Source organism: Fringilla coelebs (genome assembly GCF_963513975.1).
Source record: "Fringilla coelebs genome assembly, chromosome: 5".
NCBI classification, from domain to species: Eukaryota; Metazoa; Chordata; class Aves; order Passeriformes; family Fringillidae; genus Fringilla; species Fringilla coelebs.
The window spans coordinates 67533959-67546910 of NC_140033.1; the positions used below are offsets into that span (position 1 = coordinate 67533959).

The window sequence follows — 12952 nt, forward strand, 5'->3', positions numbered from 1 at the left end:
TTTGTTCACTTGCTGCCACCACCATGCACACAGCAGCCCATTTTCTCCTTCTTGCCACATCCTGTGTCTCACAGCAAGTTTCTCTGGCTTCCCTGGGGACAGAGCTCTCAGGAAGGGAAATAAATCACTTTTGTAATGCTCTTCAATCAGAAACCTTGTCTTTTGCTTGGTAATACGCCCTTTTTATTGTCTTGGAATCATTTGGCAGTTGAAAGCTTTGCTGAGAGCAGTAACTTGCCACTACGGACCTGTCCCTTCCAGCAGAGCTGACAGTGACACCTGCACTTCTCCCACATGGAGCAGTTTATGTTTGCCTTGCTAAAGTAAAAAATGCAGCTACAATGCACTTACCACAGGGTATTTTTATTACTTTTGTTCAGACTTCACTTTGTTTCAGTTCTAGAAAACAGTCAGGAAGCCACAATGGCTCTCACCCCACTATCTTGACCAGCACCCTCATCTCACAGCACAGCACTGAAGTTTTGGCCAGTAGGAAATTCTTTTCTAAGACATAGTTGTGTTTTTTTTAAGGGTCCCCCATGGCAGGAAGGAAATGATGAATCCTACTCTGTGTTCTTAGAAGGCTAATTTATTATTCTATTCTATTCTATTCTATTCTATTCTATTCTATTCTATTCTATTCTATTCTATTCCATTCCATTCCATTCCATTCCATTCCATTCCATTCCATTCCATTCCATTCCATTCCATTCCATTCCATTCCATTCCATTCCATTCCCATACTAAAACTAGACTTAAGAATAGAGAAAGTATATTTACTTCTTGTTAAGAAGGTTTAACAAGATGTTAATAAAAAACTTGTGACTGCTTCTAGAGTCCTGACACAGCTGGACAGTGATTGGTTATTTAGTTAAACAATTCACATTAAACCAATCAAACAACCACCTGTTGGATAAACAATCTCCAAACTACATTCCAAAGCAGCAAAACACAGGAGAAGCAAAAAGAGATAATTATTGGTTTTATTCTTCTCTGAGGCTTCTCAGCTTCCCAGGAGAAGAAATCCTGGCAAAGGGATTTTTCAGAAAATATGACAGTGACACTTGGTGGCAAAGATTTTTCAGAAAAGAAAAAAAAGTAATGGACTGGTATCCATATCTAGTTTTCCTGGCCTTGGGGTTTTCACTTAAGAAGCAGAGATGGGCAGCACAGGATTTGATTGCAGAAGGTGTAGGGCTTACATGCTATTTGAGGCACCTCCAATTTCCATACCAGAGTAATGGCTCCACAGATAGAGTTACGGAGATATTCTTGGCTCTGGTCCTGAATCATCAGCGAGGATTGTGGGCTTACTATTAAAAGAATAAGTGTTTCTTTATAATCAAAACAGATTACTCTAAAGAAAGTGAAAATGACCAGAGCTCCAAGCCAGCCTGTCTTTCCCAGGATACCGATAGCTGGAAAAAAGCAGAGGTCATGGATCATGTTCTGTCACTTCACCCTATTGGTATTTTTCATGTTTCAGGCAGACATCCAAAACTGGATACTTTTCCATAAAGCAAAAGCAGCAGAAACAAAATGGCAATAATAACATGCCCATTATCCATTGTTCCCACACCTACAGTATTGACACTACATATGGGATTCTGATGTGCACCTTTTCCTTTCTTCTACACTTTGCCTCCACTAAGTCACCAGAATATTTGTATTTCTTCATAATGTATCTTAAAAACTTGCTTTACTTAATGGTATTACATTTTGAAAGGGAAGCAATAATGTTTTTCTAGATATGATCTAGGCAGGACCCAAGTACTCTCTACACTGGATCTGTGAGATTTTTGATATGCTGGTATTTCATTTAAAGCAAGCTAACTCTCTTGGACTGTACAAGAAACACCTGTGTAAACCTAAAGAGAAATTCCACCTACAGAAAGTCCATTGTGTAGTCCACTGTCCTGTCAGATGGTGAACAATTTTGTCTGTTGAAATGTACCTTTTCCTCTTGAAATACGTGATTTCTTCCACATTTTTGAGACACTGGCTTAAATTGGGATTCTGATAATAAACTTCTTGATATTGAGTGCTGCAGCAAAGCTTAAAGTGCATTTGCAACTTTATTTTTAGATGATATGTAGATAAGAAATGTGTTGTATTCAGTTTGTCTTTCATCATCACTCCTGCATGATGCCATCTTTCACACCACCACATGTTTAGGACCTCATTTTATGCCTTCTTTGCAAGGTGATGAGAGGTGAGACAAGCCAACACTACTGGGCAAGAAGGCCAAGATTTTCTTTGAAATCCTGTTGCACATCAGCAGCTAAAGATGAGAATTAAGGTGGAAGGACAGAAAAGGTTGCTTTCCCTAACATAATCAATCCTTTGGCTTCCTTTGAGAACTACTGTTTAACTGGTAGGGTGATTATCTTTGTCTCCTTTCTTCCCAGTATGGGTAAAATGTTTCTGAATTCTATTTGTAAGAGTTTTCAGCTAGGGAAGCTGAAAGGGAAGGAGTATAGGAAAATGTTCAGCCAAAGTAATAATGAATGGTAGTTATTAAAAACTGAGAAGGTGAGTGCAAAGAAGAGCATAATGTGTTTTTCTTAACCTTTAAGCTGCAGTATGGTATCAGCACAGTTCTTTACAGGGAGGTGTGTGTGTGTCTTGACTTCCTGTTCCACCAACAGACATGTAGCCCAGAGAAAAATATTAATTACTGCTTTTCAAAGCTGCACACTGGTACAGCATTTATGGTGTGCTCAAATCTTTGTAGAGGATTTTGCAGGATAATAATGTAATTCATTCAATTCTTTTTTTCCAGACAAGAAGCCCTTCTTGCTGCCATTAGTGAAAAAGATGCCAATATTGCTCTGCTAGAGCTCTCATCCTCTAAGAAGAAGACTCAGGATGAAGTGGCTGCACTGAAACGGGAGAAGGACCGCCTTGTGCAACAGCTCAAGCAGCAGGTGGGTACAGGAGGGTCAGAAAAATCCAGTGAATAGTCTGGTGTGGGATTATTATCTTGATTTGTGGAACTAATAATGTGTAATCCTGTCATATGTTAGGATGGAAAGTGCATAAATAACAATTTCAAGCTAGCTACTGGACTCAGCATCGAGGGGTGTTTCTTTGTGTCACTGCCTGAGTAGTAAATGTGTGATAGGATGTACAGGAAGTTGTGAATGAAGAGGACATTGGTTGTTATCCTCTACAGGCACAAATAGTCACAGATTCAGGGAAAAGTAGTGATGTTTCTCTTGGGGGTTTGTATTTGCCTTTTTGGGGAAGAAGCCTATTTGGAAGAATAGGCTGTGGAGCTCAAATATGAATGTTACACCACAAAGTCTCTCTTGTGATTTCTGATTGCAACTGGAGCACCATGTGTCAGCTTCTAGAACAGGCTCTGGGAGGTCTCATGCTTGTGAGGAGATTGGTCCCTTCCTATTTTTGGCCTCTCCCATTTCTAAGATCTTTCTGTGTTGGCATAACAATTAGAAAAAGTGTGTTTCTGTTAAAGCATTTAACATTATGTTCCAGTACTGAATGTAATGTGAAAAGTGCATTGCCAGTAAAAAACACAGAGGAAGCAAAAGGCATCCCTGGCAATAAGAGATTTAGGATCTGAAAAAATCTGTGTAGATTTTTCACTTCAGCACTTCTGGTAGGTTTTCCTGAGTTATTCCCTTGCCACATTCCTCTTAATAGCACATGTGCTGCTGCCAATCCAGTATCAACTTCTTCCATGCCACCATTTCCATCTTCATAAAGTTTTATGTGCAACATTTCATCTGTCAACCAGATGATTTCTGTTGCTGTCAGAGAATGTAAGACAAAACCAGGTCAGCATTGTGATAAGGGATTTCTGTGTTTCTTCCTCAGCAAACACAAGTAGGTTGTTGGCCATGTTGGTTATGATAATTCTTTATGGTTTCATTTAAGAATGTACTTTTGGGGGGTTTATATACCAGCTTCAGAATGAGCAAGAAGTATAGATTGCAGTCTTGTATTATTTCCTTTTGAGGAACAGTTGTAATTACTGTCACTGGCCAGCCAGGTCAGCTGCTAAAACAGGAATCAGAAGTGGTCACAGCAATGACAAGTGCTTGTTTTGTTCATGTAATTGTTGATGCAGCAGCTGTAATTTATGGTACCACTCATTCCAAGAGAAATTCACACCACTTCTTAGTTCTTCTTGTCCTGAGCTTAAATTGAGGTGCTTTCATGCCCCTTGCCCTTCCCAGTTCCTTCTGGTTATCTTTTGTGAGTAGTTGGAACAACCTGTAATATTTTGTGGTGAGTTTTTTTCTGCTGAAAATCTGTGTATACTTAATTAACATATTAACATTGTGCCCATCTGTAATGACTTAGATTTCAGGTAAATAATTTTTTTTAAATGTTGTAGTTTCTATTGTTATCTTTCAGTGCTGTTAAGTCTTACAGTGTCATAAACTCTTCCTAAAAAGACATGGCCATTTCCCTTAAGGATACCATTTCTACATGCTTTTCTGTCTATTTGTGGGATATTTAATTTCCCAAATAAATGAAAATCAAAGAGGAAATTAATTTGAAATTGTTCTTGGTATGTAGTGAAGCCAATTATGATTTGAGTTTGGAGCAATGGTGCCTTTTCAAACAATTCATTGGACTGTTGAAATGCCCTTGAAGATTCTGGTTCCAAAACTGCAATTAGCTGTAAAGACTTGTCACTGTTTAAGACTGTTTAAGATTTTAATCTTAAAAATAATGAAGAAAGCAGAAAGTAATCTCCTCAACACATCTGTGCTATGGGTGGAATAAATAAAAGTTTTATGTGTAGTGTAAGTATAAAATCTCAGGTATTCTCCAGTACATCCACAATCCCCAAGGCAGAATTAATGTTTACATATAAACAATCTAAACTCTATTTAAAATATACCTGAAAAATATTTATGTGACCAAACAGAGATTTGAAACATCCTCCCTAAATTCTATCCTGTGTTTTAAGGATGTGTCATCTTATATCCTTTTTTTGTGTGTGTGCAGCTTTCAACACATTGATAGAAAAACTCTTTATTGCTTATTATAGGAGAGTATTACTCACCACCTCTATGAGTTGCAGAGAATCTAAAATTCCATTTATTTTTTTCAGTGCCAGTAGTTTTGGTATGTACTTTTTCTGAATAAATTCAAATCACAGCAACTTTGACAGCTCCAGAAATAGGAGATGGGTCAGAAGAGATGGCTGTGAGATTTTACAAGATCTTCATTACTGATGTAGTCAAGGGAAATCTCATTTTTCCTCATACTTTGCAAATATTCTGTGTACTTGGCCCTTGCACTCCTCTTCAGTTGTTCCAGGTCACCAGCCTCATATTTTCCAGCAAAACAACTCTGCTGCTTCCTCAGTTTAAGCCTTCTCCACATGGACCCTTTCCTGCATCTTGAGAACAAGGGTCCATCTGTGTTTGCCAGCTCCACAGAACCATGTCACCTTTCAGGAACTTCCTGAAAGTTCAGCTGTAATTCTTAAATTCACAGTAGAAATTGTAAATGAAAAATCTTTCAGGCTTGCAGATGTGTTGAACACAGCTGTTCAAGGAAGGCAAGTGATGCCACAAATCAAGATATTCTGGAAGACTTTGAAAAGCAAAAAAACCCAAAAAGTTTATTCAACCCTTCAGATTCAGAGCTGGGATCCTGACCTCAGTCATTTGTGTTTCAGAGCTGTTGAGCCTCCTGATAAGTATTTGGTATGTCAGTCCGTGCCATTCCTAGGAAATGCTTTGGCTTTGTGGTGGGAAAGCAGCTCTTGCAGTTGGTGGTCAGACAGAGCTGAGTAAAAGATTCCCATTTCCAGGAGCGTGGGATGCTCACAGAAATGCTGAGCAGGGTGGGAAGGGCTGTTTGTGGGCAGAGCTGTGCTACCAGCATGGCTGAACCTCTGCAGCCTGGGAAGTGCTTTAGCAAAGCAGTTTCCTGACCGTGCTGCAGTAGTGAGTGTGAATGGATCCAAGTGTGTAGGAAAGGATTTGGATTGGGATTTTTCATTGCTTGTGCTGGTTACCATTGGCTGACTTGCTGTTAAGTGTTGAGGTGCAACACTCACAAAACAAAACCTTGTTCCAACGATTGCCCGTGATTTTTATTTATTTAAAAGTATCAGTGAAGACACAAAGGTTCATCAAGGGATGGGTATCCAGAATCTGGAGGGCTCTGCTGTCATTCTTTGTGCTCTGTCCTTCCCCAACACTGGTTGCTCACATGGGAAGGGTGCTGCTGCACAAGAGAGGGAAGGAGTCCTGCCAAAGACATTTTGGTTCTTTAAATTCTCTGAGTATGTGCATTAAAGTTAGGATGAAGAGAAGCATTTTGGAAAGAGGATATGGCATCAATGTTGTTTTAATTTAGAGTTCCTAGGCTCTGAATTGCAGGAATGTGCCTCAATACAGAGCCCATTTCCTAATGAGGCACTCAGCATTGACCAGGCTCTCCAGCAAATGCAGCTGCCTGTTTCATATTGGTTGTCAGTTTGGATGAGGGATTTCCTCTATCATCAGACAGGCAGGGCCATTGCAGGGCGAGGGTCAGCAGCTAATGTGGTCCCAATTTATTCCTCCTAGGGCACTGTGTCTCTGTGGGGAGCTGATGCAGAGGCTGTGGCAGGGAGGCTGCTCTGGAGGGGCTGGGCTGATGCAAGAGCTGCAGTTGTGTAAGCAGATCCAGATGTGGTGTGGAGAGGGCCCTGCTGGGTGTCACAGCAGGCTGACAGGGACCCAGGGAGCTTTGGTGGAGCACAGACACTGCTCAGCTGTTAGGAAACAGCCTGCTTGCCATTTACCTTTCCTCCTCAAGCTAAACTTTAATATCGGCTTCTATTTATTGTGACAGAGCAAAGCACCACTCCACAGTTTTCAGTGGAAAAGGGAAGGCATAGCTGAAGGGGCTGAGGTTTTCCTGTCTGTGGGCTTTGAGTCTTAAACAGCTGGGATTTTCTGCTAGGAGCTGGTTGTAGCAAAGATTGTCATTTTCTGTATTTGTACAGTGTGTAGCAGGATGGGTGCCTGACTTGAACAGCATCTCTGTCACTGTCATGGCATAAATGTGAAATAATAAGTGTTAAAATTTTTAGGAGGCTCTGAACAGTATTAGTGTTTTCTGACAGCTTGGAGCATTATTCAAATTATTGTTTGTAAATAGCCATATTCCACTTGTATTATTATATAATGTTTCATAATTATTGTTATTATAGCAGAAGTTAGATGACAGGATCTCAACATTTTCATTTGAAATCGTGTGACTTCAGGTTAGATTAATATTACTTATGTTTTATTATGCTGCCTATGCCTAAATCAAAGTTATTTTCAGATCAGTTCCTCAGTCTTTTAAGAATATGTTGAGTTTTCATTCTATACTTCAGCATGCCCAGAGAACCACCCAGCTTAAGTTCTCTCCATGTATTGCATAAATATACATTTTCTTTTGTCATGCACACTGGTAATGAAAAATAGTGAATAATATGGCATCAGGAGAGAGCTCTCTGCAACTGCTCCAGTTACACCTGTAATCTGTTCCTAAAGACTTCAAGTGAAGGAGACCTTCAGTCCTGGGAAGTCTTTTTTATACCTTATCTGTCTTTATTATTATATGTAATGTCCCTTACTGCAATTTAAGCTGATTACTTTTTTCTATTGGGGCATAGAAAAAAAAGAATTTACTCCCTGTCGTGTTCTTGCCATAACACTCTTGCTCTTCACTCAAAAGGAGCTCCTTTCTGTTTTAATAAAAGGTGATAAGAAGCCCCATGCTATTGTAAGTGTGGGTTTTGTAGTCAGCCTTGCCATTTAATACCTGTTGTTTCCTTTTGCTTCTTTATCCTCATCAAGGTTGTGCCTTCCTCTGTGGGCCAGCATGAATTTGAGGGGCTGTTCTTTAACATTCCCACTAATGGAGAGGAATTATTTGGCAATGGTCAAATAGCTGATAATTGACTGGTAACAATAGTATTTATGCAATATTAAATGTGTATTAATCTAAACAAGCAAGTACCAGAGCTGTTTTTTCTGTGCTGCTTTGTGCTTCTTCCCTCTAAGATTTTGACTGGTTTTCTTTTTGAGGCCAAGTTACTGCAAAGACTGATTTCCCAAGTAAATGTGGTTCATGGGATCATGAGGAGCTGTAGATTCCAGAGTAGCTTCTCACACCAAAAATCATATTTTTCCACTGTTACTTGTTTCCCTGGAAACCCTGCACACTGACACCTGACACTCCTCTGCTGTGAACTTTTCCAAACTGAAGTTCCACTGGCTGGAGTCATTTCTGTTTATAACAAGAGAATGTAAAACAGGTCAAAGGAGACTGACAGGCAAATGTTTTCCTCTTGCTGTATCAGCATGACCACACTTCTGGCAGCTCCAGTTACCACCCTGCCCAATGAAATAATCCAGATTGTGAGACTTTCAAAGTCTTCCAGTTAGTCTTTGCTTTACCTTAGGTGCCCTGATTTGAAACCATGTCTGATGAGAGTGGTTACCCTTTTAGCAAGGGAATTTCTTCTTCAAGTGACATGGATCCAGTGACTGCAGATAATTGCTAAATGTGGTGCTGTTCTGTGACAGAGCCCCTCTTGTTCTCTGAAAGGTTCCAGCAGTCTGGAGTTCACTGAGGGGAGGCATCTCTCAAACTACTGTTGGAAGGGAGTTGTCTGTGTGGTGGTTGTGGCTTCTTTATAGCTGAGGAAAAAAATTATTATTTTAAATGAGTGATGAGATTCAGGGCACTTGGATCCATCTTTGTTTATTGATCTCCTTACTACAGTCCCCATGTACTTGTCCTGGCAAGAGTGCAAATAGATGTAAAAGTGGGGAAAGAAAAATTTTGTGATAAGAAAGTTAAGAACAGGCAGAGGAATTTGAATGTGCTGTGCCAGAGGTTTCTTTATGAACTGGGCAGAACAGAACAGAAGGTTCTCTGAGTTCTGGTGTTCACTGAATGCCAGGTTAACCAATTTGAAGCAGGAACAAACAGATTAATGCACTTTGCCAGAAATTTTGCAAGGACTAGTGAAACATTTCCATAACTATGGTCACTTGCAGTGGACTTGTTACACATGCAGTGCAGTCTCAGCCTCACCTCTCCACCACACAGTCTGCAGAGTCCAAGTCAAGTCACCTTTCTTTAGGTTCTTGTTCCACCAGTGTCTGGAGGGTCACTTGCAGCTTTTCAGTTACTGGTTTTAATATACAAAGGTGCCAAAATGTCATTTTTATAGTGTATTCTTAGCTGTGCTGCCAGTGAGGCTGGCCTGTGAGGAGGCAGAAGTGGGCAAAATCACTCTGTACACTTCCTATTCAGGAAGCTGTTGGACTAGAAACAGAAGAAACTTCTGGCTGAAGTGGATATGTATCCGCTAATTGGCTCTCATCAAGCATTGCCAGCTGTCAAATTCAGGCATCGTGGCTTTTGTTGAAGGCCTGTAATGCCCCCAGATTATCAATCACAGCTCTGCTTGTTCTGCCAGGCTTTGCTCCTCAGTAATTGTTCCTGTCAAGGGGGGAGTCTCTGCCAGGAGCAGACCCCAGCACCCTGACAAAGGCTTTGTCATGCCCTTGAGCACTGCTTCCTGCAGCACAGCACTCCCACATTTACAGAAAGCACCTTCTCCCTGCCACGTCTTCCAGACTTTTTTCCCATCATTTTTAATCATCTATTAGCGCAGTAACAGCACTCAGTGCAGCATCAGCAGGCTTTTCTGGGGCAGCATTTCATCTCTCCCTGGTATCACTTATGCTCTTTCTCCTCTCCTTCCTCCTTTACCTTCCTCCTTTGCCTCTTGCACGACTAAATGAAAATGTGTGTTCAGGGGAGGCCTGGCTGGGGCTGGCTGCATGGTGCCAGGGAAGGGAGCTGCCTGCTGGAGCCATGGCAGTGCCTCTTCTTGTTCCTGCTGCAAACAGCCCTGGCTGCTTTCTGCTTGTGCCTCCAGCCTTGCCACAGCCTGGAGGTTTTAGGGTGTAGCTCTGTAGGATTGCTGGAAGAGGAAGGTGCTTTGCCTCACTGAAAGATTTATAGAGGTATTGAGGAACCCAGATGACAATACAGTACTTGGTACCTTTTCTGTCTAAATATTTGTAAATATATTTTTTTAATACTGTAAGGACTAATATTTCCCAAGTTTGAACTCAGGTTTCAAAAACTTGTTTCGCTCTGTTAGAAATATTCCTCCATTTATTGAATATATTAAGATTTTCATACTCCAGTTCTACAGCTTTTTAACTGACTAAAATTTTAATTAATTTGGTAATTGCCAACAGCATTTAGTGCCACATATGCACCAGTTCTCATTCAGGGCTTATGAACTCCTATAGGAAGTTATATAAGCAATGTTGCCTCTCTAGAAAATCAGGATTGCTGGACAAGTCTAAGTTAGCAGTTGAGAGACCCTGTATCCCATTCCTGTAAGTGACCAACTTGATGGTGTTGGATATCAGGAAAGATTGTTAGGGCTCCCCTGGGAGAACCAGGCTTGTTCAGCACTATTAAAGAGGTGAGAATGCTCACTGAGCTTGGGCTTGCTCAGACTGCACTAGAATATCTAACTTGGGCTTGAAAAATAAGCATTTCTTGGTCTGTGAATAGCACTGCTGGTCATTGGTGCAGTGTAAAAACAATCACTGTCATTTGACATCACAGTTGTACCACACAGTGGTTTCCTGTGTTATTGTGGCCCAAACCACTGGTCTGATGCACAATGGTTTTCAGTTAAAGAAAGAGAATATATTAGAGCAGCTCTCTGTGACACATACATTCAACAGAGTATTTATGGAATTCATTCTGTCTCTTGGCTACAAATGTTGGACATAGTTCCTGACAATATTTGTCTTAGCTGATGAGTCATGAGATGGATGCAAGATCTCAGAGTCATTCAGAGCAGCTCAGGATTGCCCATGGTTGTTCATTCAAGGAATACAATTATGGTTCATCTTCTTCTGCTTAACTCCCCTGGTTTGTGGGGTAGCTGGGAAGGACCCGTGTGTGACTGCTCCTGATTGTTGTCCAGTGGCAGGATGTGCCTCAGGGGTGAAATATTTGAGACTTTCCAACCATTGGTCCTTGTGGCTGGGCTGGTTTGGCATCAGTCTTGGTATTTGAATTGATGATGTCTGAAGGATGGCCAGAAAATAGAGTTGAGTTTATGATTACATTTAAATTGTATCTTTTAGACCCATTGTTTAGGGAGCTCTGAAGTGTTGGTGACAGGAGAATCCCACTTAAACATCTTGATGAGATAAATCCATGAATACATTTTCTTTTGTGAAGAAACAGAAATTTCACACTGAAATTTCAGATTCAGGAAGATTTTGAATTACTTGCTTGATGATTTTGAATCTTGCTGAAGATGGGTGTGTCAGCATCCTTACAGGTATTTCATTGATTGGATGCAGATTTTTCTGTACTAAATTATTCCTGTTCATCTGGGCTGTTTTACCTGACAATGACAATTATCTAGGAGACACGTGTGTCCCTTTACCAAATATCCATTCAAAATGTGCTAACTTGGTACATTGTGCTTATCTCTTCCTGTATTTAAAGGTATTATTTCTCAGGGAGCACACCACACATGGAACAGTTTAATATTAAACCTATACAGTAAAACTATATTTGTGGTTACTTGTCACTGGATGAAAAGCCTAACAAACCTGTGACATTACCAACTATCATATATAAAAACCAATTCACACATTGATAGTCAATTAAAAAGTGGTGGCAGAAAGGCATTTTTCCAGCTTTAGTATTGGTTTTAATTTGTATAAGACTTGTAACTGGTGAGGTGATAGATGGTTCAAGGTGTTTTCCAAAAACATGTAAGGAGAAGGTGAAGTCAGAGATATGAAGTGACTGATTGGGTTCATAAACTAAATATGTAGAAGGTTTCAAGTAGATTACAGATTAACAGTTGTGTGACTTAATGTGTTAGTGATGTGGTCTTCACTTGAAGGAGGAATGAATGATGGAAAGAATTGTACACCTAGAATATGTAATGAAAATTAATGATCTATAAGATAGAATATATTGCATATTTGTGATTTTGCTGTGTTATTTTGGGAGTAATGTAATAAATCACTGCTTTTTTTTTGCTTGAAAAGAGAGAAATGCATAGTCTGCAAAAGAGAATTTTAATCCCCACCATCTTAAAAATTGATAATGGAAAAATTTTAGTCTTAACTGCATGGAGTGAACTTCAGTAAACAGTGAGCTGTTGATGAACAGTGATCTCAGGTATTTTTTGACCTTATGCACTAAATATCTCTCAGTCTACAGATTTTTTTTTCTCCTCTGCTGTATTAAGGTCATTAAATTCTGAAAATAATTTCCCTTTTTGGAACTGATTGAGCCTAGTCCAGTACACCATATCTCAGGCAAATATGAATAGGTAAGGCAGGGGAAAATAGAGGTTTCATCTTGCAATTGGAAATCTGAGATGCTGTCACTTAGGAGTAGTTTCTTGATAATAATCCTTCATTAAATTACATACCCTGTTGTGGAAATTGCAGGTTTGTCAAAATGAGACACAGATTTATGGAATTAGGCATCAGTTACTTGTGATGCCTTCTGCAAATGGTGAGGTGCTGGGGCTGCAGATTCCCCTCAGTTCTGTTAAATTCATGGTGCTATGTTCTGGAGAATCCAAGCCTTAAAAAATTACTATTCATGTTTAGGTGCAGAACAAATGATGCATTTACACCTTAATAAATACATGCTGTTTTCTACATCCCCTTTTTAAGATGAAGAAACATAACCAAAGAAAAGGTGTGCTGATTTTCCCTAGAGGTCACGTGTTTGGCACTTGAGATTTGTGAATGCAGGGAGGGGATGGAGATTTTTCTGCTGTCTCCTGACTGTGAGGAGTCTGAAACAGCTGCCAGGAGGGAAAAGATGAGAAAGTTGATACTGATAGAGATTGTGCTTGAGTCCCTCCCTGAATGGCAGTCTGGAGACAATGCTGTCAAACATG

General features: G+C 40.1%; 1 protein-coding gene across 10 annotated transcripts in view; it reads left to right on the forward strand.

Annotated features, from left to right (window-relative positions):
* The window catches only part of ERC1 (ELKS/RAB6-interacting/CAST family member 1), a 274434-nt gene that overhangs the window by 219160 nt on the left and 42322 nt on the right, over window positions 1-12952 (forward strand). For 9 of the 10 annotated variants that reach the window (XM_084206748.1, XM_084206754.1, XM_084206752.1 and 6 more), the window contains one exon: window positions 2783-2927. In XM_084206748.1, coding sequence (XP_084062874.1) covers window positions 2783-2927 — 145 coding nt within the window. Of the gene's footprint in view, window positions 1-2782; window positions 2928-12952 lie in introns of those variants that run through there. The other variant, XM_084206749.1, reaches the window with a different exon arrangement.